This window comes from Hemiscyllium ocellatum, chromosome 3 (assembly GCF_020745735.1).
Source record: "Hemiscyllium ocellatum isolate sHemOce1 chromosome 3, sHemOce1.pat.X.cur, whole genome shotgun sequence".
Taxonomy (NCBI): domain Eukaryota; kingdom Metazoa; phylum Chordata; class Chondrichthyes; order Orectolobiformes; family Hemiscylliidae; genus Hemiscyllium; species Hemiscyllium ocellatum.
Window position 1 is genome coordinate 142,337,100 of NC_083403.1, and position 18,921 is coordinate 142,356,020.

Genomic DNA, 18,921 nt, shown 5'->3' on the forward strand with positions numbered 1-18,921 from the left:
CAATAGGAAGGAGACCAGAAGTGCACGCAATATTCCAACAGTGGCCTAACCAATATCCTGTACAGCTGCAATATGACCTCCCAACTCCTATACTTAATATTCTGTACAATAAAAAAAGAAAGCATACCAAACACCTTCTTCACTATCTTAATCTACCTGCGACTCCACTTTCAAGGAGCTATGAACCTGCACTTCAAGGTCTCTTTGTTCAGCAACACTCCCTAGGACCTTACCATTAAGTGTATAAGTCCTGCTAAGATTTGCTTTCCCAAAATGCAGCACCTCGCATTTACCAGAATTAACCACCCATCTGCTACTTCTCAGCCCATTGGCCCATCTGGTCCAGATCCTGGTGTAATCAGAGGTAACCTTCTTCGCTGTCTGCTGCACCCCCAATTTTGGGGTCATCTGTAAACTTAACTATACCTCTTATGCTCACATCCAAATCATTTACATAAAAATGACAAAGTAAAAAAAGGACCCAGCACCGATTCTTGTGAAATGGAGAAGAGAGTGCCACAACTCAGACCAGACTCTGCTCTGCACAAGTCCCTGGAAGCGCTCATGGAGGCAGGTACCACAGCCCATGTCCGGTACTGCAGGGGTGTCCTCATTGTTGCAATCCTTTACCCGTAGTCATTTCTTTGGGAAAAGAGCACTGAAACTAATAAATAGCAGTTCTGGGGGTCTAAACCAAGAATTTGCACCACAATGGGTTTTAAAGAAAACAAGAGGGTGAAGGCACCATTTTGTCTGGATTTTTGGGCAGAACCTAAAACAGGGCAGACCTACTAGATTACCCATCGGTGTTCAAGTTTGCGTAAAGTTGGGAAGTTGATTTGAAGTAATTTTGTCCCCTGCCTAGATGATATCTTCAGTGCTTTGGAACCTCCTGTGAAGCACTGCTGTACTGCTGACTCTTCTGGAAATTTGTTTCTGGTAGTTCATTGTAGTGGATGGTGTATTAGGTCTAGCTCTGTTTGTTGGAGTTTGTGGATGATGCTCTGCTTCTAGAAATTCTCTGGCTGTCCTCTGTTTAGGATGTCCTATGATCGGTGTTGTCCCTGTCAAATTTGTGGCTTATGTCAAGGTGTGTATATGGCTACTAGGGACAGCTGGTTGTGGCATTTAGTAGCTAGTTGGCATTCATGGATGTGGATTGCTAGTTGACTGCCTGTTGTCCTAATGTTTTGTGCAGTCTTTGCATGGAATCTTGTAAATTACTTTAGCCTTGCACATGATGGGTGTAGAGTTGTGTGTCCTGGCAAGTGGTTACCTGAGCATGGCTGTCGTTTTATGGGCTGCCATGAATCTGAAATGGTGGGAGAAATCTGGCTGTCAGTGCAAAGACTTTTATTAAAGTTTTTTTTTAAAAAAAAAGTAGCATGGCTAGTGTTGGATCGTGGCATGTCCTCACCACATTTGTCTATCTGGTAGGCATCTGTGGATGCAGGTGCTTAGAGACTCTAGAGCTTTAAATTCTTCTCTTCGCAGGTCAGGGGCTGTGGTGTGTTGTAGCCCTTTTGAACAGGGTCCTAATGCCGCTTTTGTATTTCAGGATCTAGTTTATGTCTGGGACTTGTGTACACTGGTGCATTCACCAGTTTCCTTTCCACAATCATGTGCAGGAATGGGATTTGATTGTTGGTTTCCTCCTCTCGTAAATCTGATCCTTGTGAGCATGGTGTTGATAATCCAGTGTTATCAATTTCTGTTCTCTTCATAAATTACCATAAAAAAAAGTGTCATCCATATATCTGATTCAGTTTGGGTTAGATTTGTAGGAGAACTATTTGTTCCAGTCTTTGCACCACTGCTTCTGCTATCAGTCCAGAGGTGGGCGAGCCCATAGATATTCCATTGATCTGTTCATCTGTTTGGGTGTAGAACATGAAGTGTGTTGTTCAGTACACGTCTAGTGGTTTGAGTACACAGTCCTTGTTGATAGGTAACCTGTTGTGTCATTTGTTGTCCAGGAGGGACTATTGTCTTTCTGGCTAGAGTTTTGTCAATTTAAGTAACCAGTGCTGTTATGCTGAGTGAGACCATTGCTTTGTCCTTGTCTAATTTAATGTTCTTGATGTTTAATAGGGAATTTGCAACCCAGGCAGACAACTAAATCTGTATCCACAAACACCATGACCAGCTGTCACTAGTAGCCATATACACAGATGACAAGTGCCACAAATTTGACTGACAACACAATGATCATAGGACAAGCTAAACAGACAACAGCCAGACAATTTCTAGAAGCATGGCACTCAGCCACACAACAAGCAGACCTAGACCCACTATATTGTCCACTATAATGAACTACCAGAACTAGCAACTGGAAGCAGCAGGAACAGAACCAAAAATTCCAGAAGACAGTACAGCAATACTTCATGAAAGTCTTCAAAGCATTGAGCATGTCACCAAGACTGGGGACGAAACGTCTTCAAAATCTCAGCTTGGCAAACATACCCATAACCACAGCTGTACAACTGACTGACTCCAGTGTAGAGGCAAAACCAATAGAAATGCACAAACTATATCACAGCTAATCCACTTGCATAACCACAAATTTAAAGTTGAGAACCAAATAACTTGTGCGTTACTTACAAGAGGTACAAATTTCACCAATATTAAAATTAAAATTATCAAAAAAAAAGTTAAATCAAATTGGGAACCAGCTGTTAATTGTAGGATAAAGAACCCCATCCTTTTACTCCAAGACACGAGTTCAGATCAGAACAAACGGAAATATTTCTGGTGGCTCTAAACACGGAACATGCTTTTTCATTCCTTCGCTAATTCCCAAGTGATGTTAAACATGACTATACTTTGTGGTTAATTGCATAAAGTCTGATGATCCACATTGACCCAGACTTGCCATTTAAATATTATTGCATAATAAAGTATGTAGTTTGACAGTGATATTCAGTAAAACACAGAACTAAACAAGTGTTTCAAAAAAAAAAGTGTACCTCAACACAAATGCATCTGACTAGAACAATTGAAATGTGTTGAGTGACCAGCAAATAGGCAATGTACTCAATTCATCTTTTAATTTGTTCATTGGATGGGGATGTTACTGGCCAGGCCATTATTTATTGCCCAATCATGAGCTGCCTAGAGGGCAGTTGAGAGTCAAATACTGGTGGGCTTAGACTCATATGTATGGCAGTTAGGATAAGAATGATAGATTTCCTTCCCTAAAAAAAGGGGCAATACTGAACCAAATAGATTTTTGACAGATGGCAAGTTTCATGATTTTTTTTTTAAAAAAAGATGGATTTAAATTCCAATGTCTACCATAGGTTCCCAGGACATTACATGGGTCTCAGGATTAACAGCCCAATGGTCATACCACTGGGCCATCTCCTCTTGCTCAGCTCTTCACAAAATGCATCACTCAGGCTGTCCAGTCTTTGCAGGATTAGTTGTAGAGATATTGGCTCTATCAATTTCTGGCTGGCAAGTGAAACATTTGCCTATTTAAAAGGATTCGGAACAGTCACCAATCATAGCCCTCAGCTAGTCTTAAAGCCCTACTTTCAACCAAAATAATCCTCACTGATGGCCACTTCTGCAAATCACTATTCATACAATGATCATCATGTCTTTGACCATGTAACCCCCATTGTAAAATTTCATTTCAACTTTTCTACTTCATCTCCACTGTTGGGGCCTACACTCCTAATATCTCTTCCTTTGGAAGGGTGTGCTTTCAATAAGCACTGGATCAGTTGACAACCTCTCCTCAAGTTCCAGAGATGAGCATATCTTCTAGTCAGATCTGAGGTAATATGGTACTATTGGTGCCTTCTTTCAGATGCAACCTCTCAAGTAGATAGAAAAGATCCTGTGGCACAATTTCGAAAAGAGCAGGTAATTTCTTTCTGCTTTGTTTAGACCACAAGATAAAGCAGCAGAACTAGGCCATTTTGGTCCACAAGCCTGCTCTGCCATTCAAATCATGGCTGATTGTAGTTTTAAAACCACATTCTCCTGTCTTCTCCCCACAAGCCTTGATCCCCTTGCTAATCATGAACCTCTGCTGTCAATACTCTGACATACTCTGCCACGGAAGGCTGTGTAGGCCATCAATTCCACAGATTAACCACATTCTATCTGAAGAAAATTTCTCATCTCAATCGAATAGGGTCATCACTTCACTGAGGATGTGCCCTCAATCCTAGTTTCTTCTACTCTCAGAAATCTTCCCCACATCCAGTCTATCTAGACCTCTCAGTATTCTAAGTTTAGAGGAGATTCTACCTCATTCTTCTAAACCTTTAAATTACAGACCCAGGATGTCCAACCACCACTTAGCTGTCTTGGAGAGTTTGGTGTGAAAATTGGTTTAGCCTTTATCATATCCTTGGGACTGCAAATCAAAACACTAATCTATGCAACTGTGAAAAGGTGCTATATCAATACAAGTTCTTTCTTAACTGCTATTGCAGTTATAATTATTTTTTAAATAACATAATTAGAAGATAGTTTGTAAAAACAAAAAAAAAGTCAGAGCACAGAAATAGACCCTTTAGTCCAACCAGTGCACACCGAACATAATCCCAAACTAAACTAGTCTCACCTTATGCTCCTGGCCCATGTCCCTCAAAACCCTTCCTGTTCACGTACTTAGCCAAGCATCTTTTAAAACGTTGTAATTGTGCCCTAATAGACCATATAATTCAACTTTTGGTGTCTCCATAATACAGAGGAGCAGAAGTTAGGCCATTCAGCCCATCAAGTAAGCTCCACCATTCAATCATGGCTGACAAGTTTCTCAACCCCATTCTCCTGCTTTCTCCCCGTAACCCTTGACAATCAAGAACTTGTTTTAAATAGACTCAGTGACCTGGCCGCTACAGCCATCTCTAGCAATGAATTCCATAGGATTACCGCTCTGGCTGGAGAAGTTTCTCCTTCGCTCCATTCCTCCCTTTAAGGCCACTCCCTCAGGCCCTAATCTCTCCTACCAATGGAAACATTTCCAGTTTAAAGTTTGTTTTTATTTATAAGTGTGTCAACACTGCAAGTGTTTGTGCCAAATATGGTCTTCATCTCTAGCCCCACAAATCCTTTGGCATTAAGTGACAGTCATATTTGCATCTAAATTTGTTACTAGTCTTATAAAGATTTAATGGGCTTGGAGGATTGAATAAAGCCTTTTAAACAGTTGGAACAATTTAAATAAATTCCAAATCAGAGTACTAAAACTAGTAGCTGCAGCTTGGGACATACAGAACTTAAAGGATAACTGATTAAAAAATAAAAGTTTACATGACTGCATACCTCCAGCAGTTACACTCTACAGTCCATAAAGAAGAAAAAGACATGATACTCTAACAAATGCAGGTAGGAACAGTTTGTAAAATCAGAAAAAAAAAACATTTTGTTCTCAATAAAGACCTCTCGGCCAATCTCGCTCAACCACCTCAAAATTCAGTAGCTGGTGAAAAGAACCCATTCTTGAGAAACACTATCGACAAACTTTATCATTGCAGGACTAGTCAATTAAATAAGTGGCCTCATGTTTAAAATCTAAATATCACAAGACTAAAGTTGTTACAGCTGATTGTGGTGAAAAGGAGGCATGTTTTGCTTTCCTTCAAGTTCTAGTCTATGAAAAAAAAGTGCTTAAACTTTTTCTATAAAAGGCACACCAATTTTCTTTGTTTAAATCTTATTAAATGCGCTCAAACACAGCCAATACCACTATCAGTTTCTCAGCATAGAAAAATAAAATTCCTCTCACACCAGAAAACAGCTAAACTACATAAGGTTATTCTGATCCAGCTATTTAAAATAAAATGCAGTCAAGATAAAAGCATCTGCTGTGGCAGAGAAGTGGTTTTTCAAAAAAAAAGGGGAACCGATCACCCCTACCCACCTCATTACATTAACATGATTAAAAATTGAAAAGTAAAAAAGTAAAACGCAAGCACATGGCAACTCCATTCTAGTTTTGGAGGTTTGAAAGCCAATCATTTGCCCTTCATAAATGAATGTAAATCACTGAGGGACGTTAACTTTCTAATGAAAGATAGGTTTTGTTTTGCCCCCTGAAACTGTAGATATGAATTGGAGGGAACATGAATCAGATTATGCCATGGATTTGCATTTCTGCATCTGCTGTGTCTCAGTATAATATCATCATGGAAGCAGTATCTCTGCTGCACTGTGTCATCTACCAAGATGAAATGGTACCACAGCTACTTCAATGCAATGGAGATTCCACACAAATTAAACAAAGTATTTTTAAAATATGAACTATTGTGGTCTATTGATTGAACCACCTAGTTTGCAATTCCATTCCAAAATGGTACCTCCAGCAAAAAAAGTGTAACAAATATTTGTTGTCACTTTTAAATAAAAAAAAGTATAGAATAAAATAATACTGCAGATCAGAGTACAATACACTCCAATATCCACCTGATTGAAAGTAAACTTTGAAGGTTTCTGTAAGAAAATTTCTGCCAACACTACAATGTTTTGCCTTTTCTATAATGAACACATTCTCAAGTGACCGTCTTTATAGCAGTCAGAAAGACATTTTGCTGTCACAAGTAGTGTTCATTGTCAGCATCTCATTAATATTTGGAAGTTGCCTAACAAAAAGGCAAGTGGGTTGAGACTGCAACAAAGCAAACAATCACAAAACAGAGCTTCAGTAAGAGATGTTCTGTCCCAAGCTGTTCCCAAAAACGTTCAAGATTTGCACAGATACCACTTTGATGGCTAATTGAAAGCAGAAAAACCATGTAGCTATTTCAGGTGGGACATTTTGTCAGAACATTAAAAAAAGGAAGTATTGAACATTAGTTTTTAATTGCCTATTTCAGTGCATATTCTCAATAGTGACATACAGAAGTGTGACTGCCCAAAGTAACATAGCATTTATGAAACCCTAAACTTAACATAGTTTTATTACAAAATCAGTAGAAAAATGAAACATTACACCAGGAAAGACCAGCCATCTATTTCTTTAGTTTCCCAATTCCATTTGGGCAAATTGGCAATTACTGTATGGTTACTTTTCTGCTGAAAGTCTAAAACAGGTTAACATTTCTGGACAGGTATCTTTTAAATGTTTGTAGCCCACTCACTGCTCATGAAAACGAGACAAATTTAATGAAAATGTTTGATAAATCCAATGTTAGTTTCAGGGTGAAACATGCAAGGCAGAGAAGGATGATGATAATGGGCACAGTACTTGAAGATTTGGAAAGCACTAAAGATTGTTGCACAATATTACTATTCATTGGATTTGGGTAGAATGAGTGCTAGGTTCTCTTCCAAGGTTTCACACAGACACGATGCAGTTTGCACACACCTACTTCTGCAAACAGTTGAAGTTTATTAAAGCCTGTATAAGCCAGGTGTGCAAAGTAGAGTCAAAAGAAAATAAAGAAAACACATTCCCTTCATACAGGTCAGTTGTTAATGCTCACAGGTACTCTGGCCACTCCTCTTCCTTCCCCCATCCCCACAAATGGTAGGATGATGTCATCCTCAGAGACAATGTAAATGTAAAATGCCCAGACCCTGGGGAAATCATGAGGCAAACAATTTCCTGATTCAGTGATTCCCAAGACAATGTAGGCATGATATGTCCTAGGTTCAGGGCAGCCCTGCAAACCAGTTATGGTTCTGCTACGCTTCAGTAATCAGGGGATGATCATGCAAACAAATTTGATTAGCTAGGGGACAGCTATGAAAGCATTTCTGAATGGAAGGGACTGAGAGTTTAATTTGATAACAGGATAATTGTTGTAATGGTTGCCCAAATTAAATGGGAGTCATCCACATCCACTTCCAGAATATGGAGTTTCTGGAGAAAGATAGTACAGTTTAACCCTTGAACATTACATTAATATCCAGAGAGAGAGATAATACAATTTAATCTTATAAACATTATAGGAGCAGGTACTGAGGATTAATGCATTTGGTAGAAAACCATAGGATCAAAAAAAAGAGACCAATTTCAGAAAGGGGGGGGGTGGGGGGTGTATACTAGATTCTTGGAAGGATTGTGTTTGAGCATCAACTATCTTCAATTTACATCAATGAGATGACCTAAGTTTGAGTGTTATACAGAGCTATGTAGAAAAAGTAAATTCAGTACATCATTGCAGGACACTAACTTTGGGCCTGTATTCTACAATTGCCTCAAAAGATCTTGCCTGATCACAAAAGGTCAGAAGTGGAGAATGTTCATTGAATATTGCTGCACTCGGCTCTATTCGCAACTCATTAGATGACAACTAACATTCACATCACAGGCACCAGGAAAAATGACCGTCTGCAACAAAAAAACGTATTTAAAGGATTTTCACTTGATATTCAATGATATGACCATTGTTTAATTTCCCCCACTCTGGGGTCACTGTAGACCAGAAACTCAAACCGACCAGCCACATAAAATTATAGCATGTCAGGGGTCAAGAATTCTGTGCCAATATAGCAGTTGTGTTCAACTTCCCAGAGCCTGTCCACTATCTCAAAACATATGTCAACAGTGTGATGGAATACTGTTCACTTGGCTGGATGTGTATAGTTCCAACAACATTCAAGAAGCTCAACACCTGCCAGGATAAAGCAGCCCATAATTCCAGTGTTAGACTCTGGCCCAATGGAGTCTGCTCTGCATGTTTCTCGACCAGTTCTCCTGCCTTCTCTCCATTCAGTTTGATCCCCCTCCCTAATTAAGACCTCAGCAATTTCTGCCTTACATACACTCCATGACCTGACCTCCACACCCCTCTGCAATCAGCTCCAATGATGAAGCACCTTCTAGCTGAAGAAATTCCTCATCTGTCCAAAAGGGTCATTTCCCTGACAGGTCCTGGTCTCTCCAACAAAAGGAGACACTTGGAGTCATATAGGTGATAGAGTTAATTTGCTCTACTGACCTGCAAGAAATCAAATGCTCCGGGGATTAGAGCGTTATGTCTTTAGGGGGCATTACTAACTGTGATGTAAAGATTTTGTGTAAAGGAAGGACTGTTTCCTTTGTTCAGAGAGCACTCCCGTGGACACACCTTGTAATCATGACAGAGTATTCACTGTTTCTCCAAAGCTTGTATTGTACAGTGCTTAATTTTGGTTGTTCACACAAATTGGTATGTTGCAGTTGCCTAAAAAGTGTGTAAGGAAACTTGGGAGAGAGAAAAAAAAAACTTAACAGCACCACTGCTATTATTTCTTCGACTTCAAAACAAAAACGGTATTCAAGGAACATAAGTTGGCTAATAAATTCTTAACACTCAGCAATGTGACATTCGGTCCTGCAAGTGTCCTATGTTCTCATGGATGTTGAGCAATTGCAAGATTTGGTGTCCAGTTTCACATGTCGTTATGTATCAACATCATGTACAATGCTTAATATGTGTGAATAAAAAGCTAATTGATTTGAAACTTGAAGTTCACACTTTAAAGAAATCAGCCTATGGTACAAGCTGCAAACTCTCCTCAGGCTCTATTTACTATACATCGCAAAGCAATAAAATTGCTTCAGAATGCTGGTGTTAATACAATGGAGAAATGGTGCAACTGCAATGCAAGGTCAGGGTTAAACTGTTTGAACAAATTGTGAGCACAGTTTCCTTGATGTCCTATTCAAGTGAAATTTCAAGTTAAATAACAACCCTTTAAAATTAAGGCTTAATAAACAGCAACTACAAAAGTCAGAGGCTAGGAATACTGCAGTGAGTAGCTTCCCAGTCCACCACCCATAAGACAGTAATATGTGATGGAAACCCCCCACTTGCCTAGGTCAGTACAGCAACAACAATACTCAGGAAGCTTGACAGCATCCAGGACAAAGCTTATGCCCGAAACATCGGATTTCCTGTTCCTTGGATGCTGCCTGACCTGCTGCGCTTTTCCAGCAACACATTCTCAGCTCCAGGACAAAGCAGCCCACATGACTGGCACCACATTCACGCCCTTCACCACAGCAGTATGTACCATCTACAAGATGCACTTCAGAACCTCACCAAAGATGAAGATGTACTGCTGATACAAGCCTCTGTTGTTACCCAAGGAATTCTGGGATTTTGATTTCACACACAGCATCTTCTATACTCACGATCAGTTCCATCTAGAAGGGCAAGGGCAGCAGATAAATGGAATCACCACTTGCAGTTCTTGTCTAAGCCATTCACCATCCTGATTTGGAAACAGTTCTTTCATTATCAAAATCCTGAAATTCATTCCCTAACAGTGCACGGGTCTACCTACAGCACATGGACTGTGGCGGCTGAAGACAACGGCTCACAACCACACATTCTCATGAGCACTAGGGATTAGATTAGATTACTAGCGTGGAAACAGGCCCTTCGGCCCAACAAGTTCACACCGACCCGCTGAAGCGCATCCACCTAGACCCATTCCCCTACATTTACACTTGCACCTAACACTACGGGCAATTTAACATGGCCAATTCACCTAACCTACACATTTTTGGACTGTGGGAGGAAACCCACGCAGACACAGGGAGAATGTGTGGAGTTTGCACACAGTCGTCTGAGGCGGGAATTGAACCCGGGTCTCTGCTAATCACTGTGCCGCCCAGCACGGGGGACGGCAGCAATAAATACCAGTCAGCCATGTCCTCGTCCCATAAACAAAACAATAAATACTAGAAAGAAAGCACACTTTTACAAACTTAAATTTTCAAAATCACTTGCTTTTCATTATACAATGAATGTCTGTGGACTGTACTTTTATTCATCAATTAACAGCATTACATACAATTTTCATGAAAACTTGTAATAAGCAAATTTCTCTGAATAGGAACCTGAAGTATGGGAATAGCTATAGGGGAAGAAAATGGAGAGGAAAATGAGACCAGCATTTGTTAGAAAGACAGCTGAGAAATGGTGAAGCACAACAAATTAAATCAGCATATCACAAACTAATGTCTTAACATGTGCTATGCTTTTGTGTGTTTTTATATCTAAAAAATTCAGGGAATAAAGACTCGAACTATGGTTGGTGGCAAATCATAAGGCTCTGGACTTCAGAGACAACTTCTGTCTGAATTTCAGGAACAACATTAAGCCCACAATATCATTGACACTTTCTGCAACATTCATAAAACCCTTGTTCTCAGGGAAACATATTACACCACTAAGTATTTACTTCGGGTGGCTCAGTGGTGGTCAGCATTGCTGCCTCTCAGCACCAAGGACCTTTTTCCACACTGTAGGGAATCAAATCTATAAAAGCTTTATATTCCTGCAGATCTTCAATAACGTTTCATCCCCTTGGCAATCAAAAGCCTACCTACCGCTACCTTAAATTAAGGAAATAAACTAACTTGATTTCTGTTGGTGTATTATTAATTGCCTGTTGAATTAACATGCCATACTGCCATATTTAATTTAAAAAAGGAGAGACGTTTAAAGCACATTTGAAGTTAATTTTTCAAATCAAATCTCAACAGCAGCAAAACTTCAATATCGACTACAAAAACAAATCGCTGGCAAAACTCATGTCTGGCAGTATCAGCTGGAAGAAAACAGTGTTAACATCTTGAATCTGATGACTCTTTAAGAACTGATTGCAGCTGGGAACAAGTAATACTTATCTGTCTTTTTGGGGTGGGGGCAGTGGTGCAGAGTAGCTGCAGAATCTGTCCACAAATTAACCCAGAGCTTCCAGTTGCCTGCCAGTTTAACAGACCATGTTCTCTATGTCAACATTTCTGTCATAGACCTACCAACGGGTCTGTGTGCAAGCTGGAGAAAAACCATTTCCCACATGCAGACCGTGTAGCCTGAGACTCAACATCAAGTTCAATAGCTTTGACAGCCTAATTCCATCCTTCCATGTTACTTTAAACCTACCCCATACCCAGTCCTGTTATGACCCGGACTGCTTTTAGCACAGCCCACCCATTTTCACCCACTCTGAAGCCTATTATCACACTACATGGTTAGCTTTCAACACAAACTACTCATTCTCTACTACCCTCAGCTCTTATTCAATTTCTCCTCTGGCCTGGCTTGCCATCCATATCCCTTGTTTATTGTTCCCTTTCTCTAGGCTCCACCTTCACCCATCCACTCACCTCACTCCTCCTCACACTCCCATCTTCAGCACAAGTACCACTTTTTCAGAATAGATGACAGCTAGGAAGAAGAGTCACCAGACTTTAAGTGTCGTTAAATCTGCTTTCTTCCCATAGAAACTTGCAGAACGCTTCAGAGAATATCTCTGGGATGGACACTCACAAAACAATCCCATTGCCCCATGGCTGAATATTTGACTCTCCCTCCCACTCCACCAAGGAGTTACAGGTCCTGGGCCTCCTCCACCGCCAAACCCTTGCCTGGAGGAAAAACACCTCATCTTCCACTTTGGGACTCTGCAACCACATGAGATCAAGGTTTCCCTCAATTACAAAAGCCTAAATATCAATGAAAAAAAAACAAACATGTACAAGGAGCCATCTGCTCCCCTACTTGATAATTACATGAAGCAAACTCAACTATACAGTCCTCAAACTGCTTCCATGTCAGCTAGAGATACAGCTAAGTTATGAAGGTTCAATTGAGTGGCATACTAACACATTTGATTAAAGAAATGCACATGTTTAAGCAATAGGAAGCCTGTCAAAATGTTAAATCATTAGATTAACACCATACAAGAGTACAGGACAGCATGCAAGGAACAGAACCAGGCCTACTTTAAAAAAGATGTCAACCTGAAGTAACAAAATGACTACCTCTATTCCAAGAGATGGAACAGTATGCAACTGACAGAACTAAACTAGTTCCACAAGCAATAGTAGTCTAGATAGGTTTATTCCAAGGCACAGGTAGGGCTTGAATCCAGGCCTCTGGCCCAGAGAGCAAGAACAGATGAACTCAAAGCTCTGCAGTTCTCCTCAGTTGCTCTGCCATTTTTGTCAAAGCTTTTTATCTTGCACTCTTCAGGATGTGAGAAATATAAGATGTCAAGGGTAAACATCACTTACACTACATGGGAGCAACCATGATTGGTTGGCAACTTGAATCGTTGGTAGAAGCACCACCATAGAAAACATGTCAATTAATGATAACTGAGTTAACTGCTAAGTGTTTAAAGCTTAATCCAAGCAGGTTGACTAATTGGACCATTTCTCAGAGCAACAGTTGACCAAGAATAACGGTGACCAATTTTGTTGAATCGAAAAAGGATGCTGAGTGCATCAGGTTCAGAACAGGGCCCTGCATATTAATATATAGCTTTCAGGATGTACAAGTGCACCACACTGAGCCCGACTGACACACATTTGCATTATCTGCATGAGTCAGTTGGCAAAAAACAAAAATCAGAATTATCTTTTCAACACTACAATCAAAATTGTTATTGCAGTTATCTAGCTCAGCTTATAATGCTCAAACAAAGCAGTGGCAGAAGAAAATTATACAAACATCTGTTATATACTGCAAGTTATTACAATGTTAACACTTCCGAGTGAATTGCATTTTCCTCTTCACTCCTCTGGGGAACGTGATAAAAAGACAGCCCAATTAACAGAACAATTATAGACGGTTGGCTGCTAAAGACAAAGCATTATTAGAGATATAAAAAAAATGGCAAATAATAATTACACAACTACCAACATGGCTCCTATATGTAACACTGACGTAAATTCAGCACCCTACATCCAATATTTCATCTACCATTAGGGGCTCCTTCAGAGTGGACTGAAGTTGTAAACTGATACAACTACAACATTTCTAAAACATGCAAATGACATATCACCCAGGCAGATGGAATGGTGAGGAGTTACTTGACAACTGCCACATCATTAAGACACCATGGCAACCATTATATGTAGACCCATGGGCTCCCAATTCTCCTCCCCCAACACCGAGAGAAACAACACAGCCCTTGAGTACAGTTACACAAACTGGCAGCAGAAGTACTGTTTGCTGTGATCAGGGCCACATTTTTGTTTCAGCCCTTGCAACCATCTAGCAGATTGTAGATCAATAGCCTACAGTTTCCTGGTTTACCTCTCTGCCTTCTTGAATAACAATACCTCAGCGGCTGTCCTTAAGTCCAATGGCACCCTTCCTGCAGGCAGAGGATTTGAAATTTATTGCAAGCATCTCTGCTATTTTCTCCCTTGTTTCACTCAACAACCTGGGATATATTTCATCCAACTTCTGGAGATTTATCTACTTTTAAAGACTGCCAGACTATTCAGAATGTCTTGTCTATGCTAAATTTATTTTTAAGTTTATCACGGTCTTCTTCTCAAAGCAGATGTGCACCAAGGGCAAAGTACTCAATATTTAAACCCCTAGCTGGATCCGATGGCACAGTAGACAAACTACCACTGTGGACTTTGATGGACCCTCCTCTTTCCATAGTTATCTCCTTACCCTTAGAAGTACTGTTAAAATATTTTAGGATTGTTCTTTATTTTATCCATTATTCCCACACTCTTCCACTTTTGGTCTCCTAACTTCCTTGTGCAAGAGGGAAACTTGAAGATTCTGTACTCACCCAGAGTTTGTTGTTTTAAATCCCTCAGTTTCTGCCAAAAGCCTCCCTTTTTCTCTTTATCGAATCCTGTATCTCCCTTGATATGTTTATTAAACTTTTGATCCCACGCTCCATTTTTATTCAAAGATATCAGCCATGTACTGTTTCCTTCTTAAATGCATCTCACTGCTCTGACACTGATTTACCTGGAAAGATCACAATTCTTAGCTTGTGGAAGCAGGCCATACAGCCCATCGTGTCCAACCAACCCTCTGAACAGCATCCCACCAAATTCCTGTAACCCTCTATTTCCCACAGCTAGTCAACAAGCCTACACATCCCGACACTACAGACAATTTTGCATGACCAACCCACTTAACCTACACATCTTTGGACTGTCAGAAAACACAAACCAGAGGAAACCCACACAGAAATGGGGATAGCATACAAACTCCACACAGACATTCCATCCTTGGGCGACTTGTACCCAGGTCCCTGGTACTGAGACAACAGTGCTAACCACTGGGACACCATGCTGCCCCATCTGCTCCCAGTCCACTCTGACCAAATCATGCTGGATCTTATTAGAACCAGCTTTATGCCAGTTCAGAGTTTTGATTTCAGGCCCCAACCTTACCCATAGCAATCCTGAATCAGAGTTACAACTGCAGTCTGCAACCACTCCCCCAATGACATTTCACCCAAATACCCAGTTTCATTACCTAAAATTAAAGTCCAGGACCACCTCCTCTCGTAGTGTCTTGGACATATTGGCGTAAAAAAGTTCTGGATACGTGAAAAATTTTGAATCTGTGGGTCATCCTCACCACATGCCTTCCCATCTATTTTTGTAACATCTGCAAACTTGACTCTCAGTCACTAATGTATAAATTATATGTGGGACATCATTACTTATAGGTTGCTAGTCTGAAATACGCAGATTTTCTCAACTGTCTTCTATTGGTTAGCAACACTCTATCCATGCTAACATATCTACAATGCAATTTTTTTTAAAAAATTCTGCAAATTCGAGATCCATGTTGAGAAACATATCAGCCATGATCAAATGACAGAACAGACTCACCTGGACCAAACAGCCCAATTCCACTCCAATTTCTTATTATCTCCCATTAAGGAGAGATGAGAAACCATTTCGAAAACTCAAGTCTGAGGAATTCTCTTCCCCAGAAAGAAGTGGACGAAGAGTCACTGAATATTTTGGGACCGAGGGACATCGATTCTTCTCAAGAGAAGTTCTCAGATACACTTTCCTCAGTTTTCCTGACCTAGCACATCATACGCAGTGATTAATTTTGTCCTCTACACCTGCCATGAGTCATCTCAAAGATTTGGAAACTGTCCATATTTTCCAGGATTTCATCACAAACGTATACGTGGGAAGCTGGCTGGAAGAGCTCCTGTCTCATTGCCCAACTTTCATCTGTTTCTTGGCTACAAGCCATTTCACATGTAGTAAATTACATGGGCAGATTACCTACAGAACAGATAAAACTGTCCAATTCACACTAGCTTTGACACTAATCAAAAATTTCTCCAACTTCAGTCAGGGTTTCAATAGGCAAATCACACTCATACGTGTGTTCACTCAAACCAGGTCATTGTCAACACCTTCTCCAAAAGCATACACGTGGCAATGGGCAGCACAGTGGTTAGCACTACTGCCTCAGTGCCGGAGACCCGGGTTGAATTTCCACCTCAGGTGACTGACTGTGGAGTTTGCACATTCTCCCCATGTCTGCGTGGGTTTCCACCGGGTGCTCCGGTTTCCTCCCACAGTTCAAAAATGTGTAGATTAGGTAAATTGGCCATGCTAAATTGCCTGTAGTGTTAGGTGAAGGGGTAAATGCAAGGGTATGGGTGGGTTGCGCTTCGGCGGGTCAGTGTTGACTTGTTGGGCCAAAGGGCCTGTTTCCACACTAAGTAATCTAATCTAAAAATGGTCTTCTCATTAGACAGCCAATAAAAAACTAAAAAGGTGCAAATAAACAATGGATATGCAAGTGGCAAACTAAACACTTTGTTAGGAGAATAAGGTGATCAGAAATACACAAAATCATCTGAAAACAGTTTAAGCACACTAGTAATTAACAGATTCCAATTCACATCATCTTCAAAGGTCTCAACACTTATGATCAAAATCATAAAAAGTGGAAAAGAACTGGGGCACATTTCAAGAAGGGTAGAATTCAAAGTGACAGAATTAAACTCTGAAGTTATAACAAGCTGGTCATAAACTTTAGTTATGCACTTATAATTTGAAGATACAACCGTTCACAGTAGAAGAAAATTAGAAAACAATGAACTAAGTGTCAAAAAGCAAAACAATGATAGAAGAACAGACAGAATATAGTTAATAAACTGAAGCAGCTCAGGCCTTCTTCAGTCAACAAAAAAAACAAAGGCACAACCTGCTCAAACATGGTGGCCTTTTTGTTTGAGAAGAGGTGACAGTCCAGAACTCAGCCATAAGATAATCACCAAATATCCATGAAGGAATTCAGGAAATGCTTCTTTTGTCAAATCTGAGAGGGGGGGGGAAAACCATTGATACTGTAAACCTGGAACAAAAACAAATTGTAAAAAGTTCAGCAAGTCTGACAGCATCTGTAAAGTGAAATCAAAGTTAAAGTTTCACATCCACTGACCCTTCCTCTGTTCTGAAACATTAACTCCGATTTCTCTTCACAGATGATGCCAGACTTGCTAAGCTTTTACAGCAATTTGTTTTTGATTTGTGCATGTGAAGCTGTTACCAGATGAATTGTTAAGGCAGAGAACATGGTGGCACAATGGTTATCGCTGATGCCTCACAGCACCAGAGACCCAGGTTCAATTTCCACCTCAGGTGACTGACTGTGGAGTTTGCACATTCTCCACGTGTCTGCGTGGGTTTCCTTCAGGTGCTCCGGTTTCCTCCCACAGTCCAAAAATGTGCAGGTTAGGTGAATTGGCCATGCTAAATTGCCCATAGCGTTAGGTGCAAGTGTAAGTGAAGAGGAATGGGTCTGGGTGGATGCACTTTGGCAGGTCAGCGTGGACTTGTTGGGCCAAAGGGCCTGTTTCCACACTAGGTAATCTAACCTAAAACTATTTCAAGGCAAATCTAAATCAAAATAGGAAGGTAAAAGGAAATAGAAGATAGTTAAAAAGGGTGAGAAGGGGGTAAAAGCACACAAGGAAACACAAATAAGAGTCAGAGATATACAGCACAGGAACAGACTCTTCAGTCCAACTCACCCATCCCAACCAGATATCCAAAAGTAACCTAGTCCCATTTGCCTGCATTTGGACATTTCTCAAAACTCTTCTTATTCATAAACCCATCTGGATACCTTTTCAATGCTGTCATTGTACCAGATTCCACCATTTCTTCTGGTAGCTCATTCCATACACACACTACCCTGGTGTGAAGAAGTTGCCCCTTAGATCCCTTTTAAAATTTTTTCCCCTCTCACCTTAAACCGATACCATCCAGTCAACAGTGGGTGTCATTAGCTAAAAGGGCCTGGTTTAGCATTACAATAGGTTTGTCACTGGTAAGTAACCATCAGGTCAGTGAAGCAAAGTGATTCTTTACTGGGGTTTGATGAAATGGTCATTGGAGTCTAGATTAGAGTGTTGCTGGAAAAGCACAGCAGGTCAGGCAGCAGAGGAGCAGGAGGATCAACATTTCAGGCAGAAGTGCTTCATCAGGAATGAGATAGATCCAGCTGATCCCCTGACGTCCAGCATCTGCAGTGCTCACTGTAGCCCAAATGGTCATAGGGCAAGACCCATGAACTCTGCTCCCTCCCTCCACACACCTGCTGGCTTTATCCAGCACTTCCTGCTGCAGGTTTCCAAAACCAGCGGTTCTTTGTTTAATTGCAGTGATTCGCTGCTGGGCCACACTGAGGAGTTTGGGAATCCCGTGCCCACTCTGCCCCCACCCCCGGAGAGTGCAGCATTGCCGCGGTCATGGTGCTGCTCACAGCGCAGTGAGCCGACACAAATGCGTCCGGAGCGCCGCCTTTAAGTTAGCTCCCGCCCAGGCCGGTTACCTTGTACTTGTCGAAGCCCGCCAGCTGCTCCGCCGTCACATACTCATAGGAAAACATGGCTCCGCGGGGTGCCTGCCTGCCGGCCGGCCAGCCGCTCTCTCCCTCCCTCCCTTCCTCACACAAACACACCAACCCTGCACCGAGCACCACGACTCCCCACCGATTACCAGGAGGCGGCACACAACACAAGAGCCACCTCGGCCCGAGAACCTCCATAAATACCGCCACCTGCAGACCAGGGGCGGCACCTCATCCCATCCCCCACCGCCCAGGAAATCCTCCATAAATACCGCCACCTGCAGACCAGGAGCGGTACCTCATCCCGTCCCCCACCGCCCAGGAAATCCTCCATAAATACCGCCACCTGCAGACCAGGGGCGGC

The 18,921-nt window shown here is 41.3% G+C and overlaps 1 protein-coding gene across 1 annotated transcript in view; it reads right to left on the bottom strand.

Moving 5' to 3' along the window:
• The window catches only part of selenoi (selenoprotein I), a 53,694-nt gene extending 35,003 nt beyond the window's left edge, over positions 1–18,691 (bottom strand). Inside the window, exon 1 of the mRNA XM_060854024.1 lies at positions 18,540–18,691. Within this exon, the coding sequence (XP_060710007.1) occupies positions 18,540–18,596 (57 nt within the window). The 5' untranslated portion in view covers positions 18,597–18,691. The remainder of the gene's footprint in view (positions 1–18,539) is intronic.
• Positions 18,692–18,921: the final 230 nt, after the last annotated feature.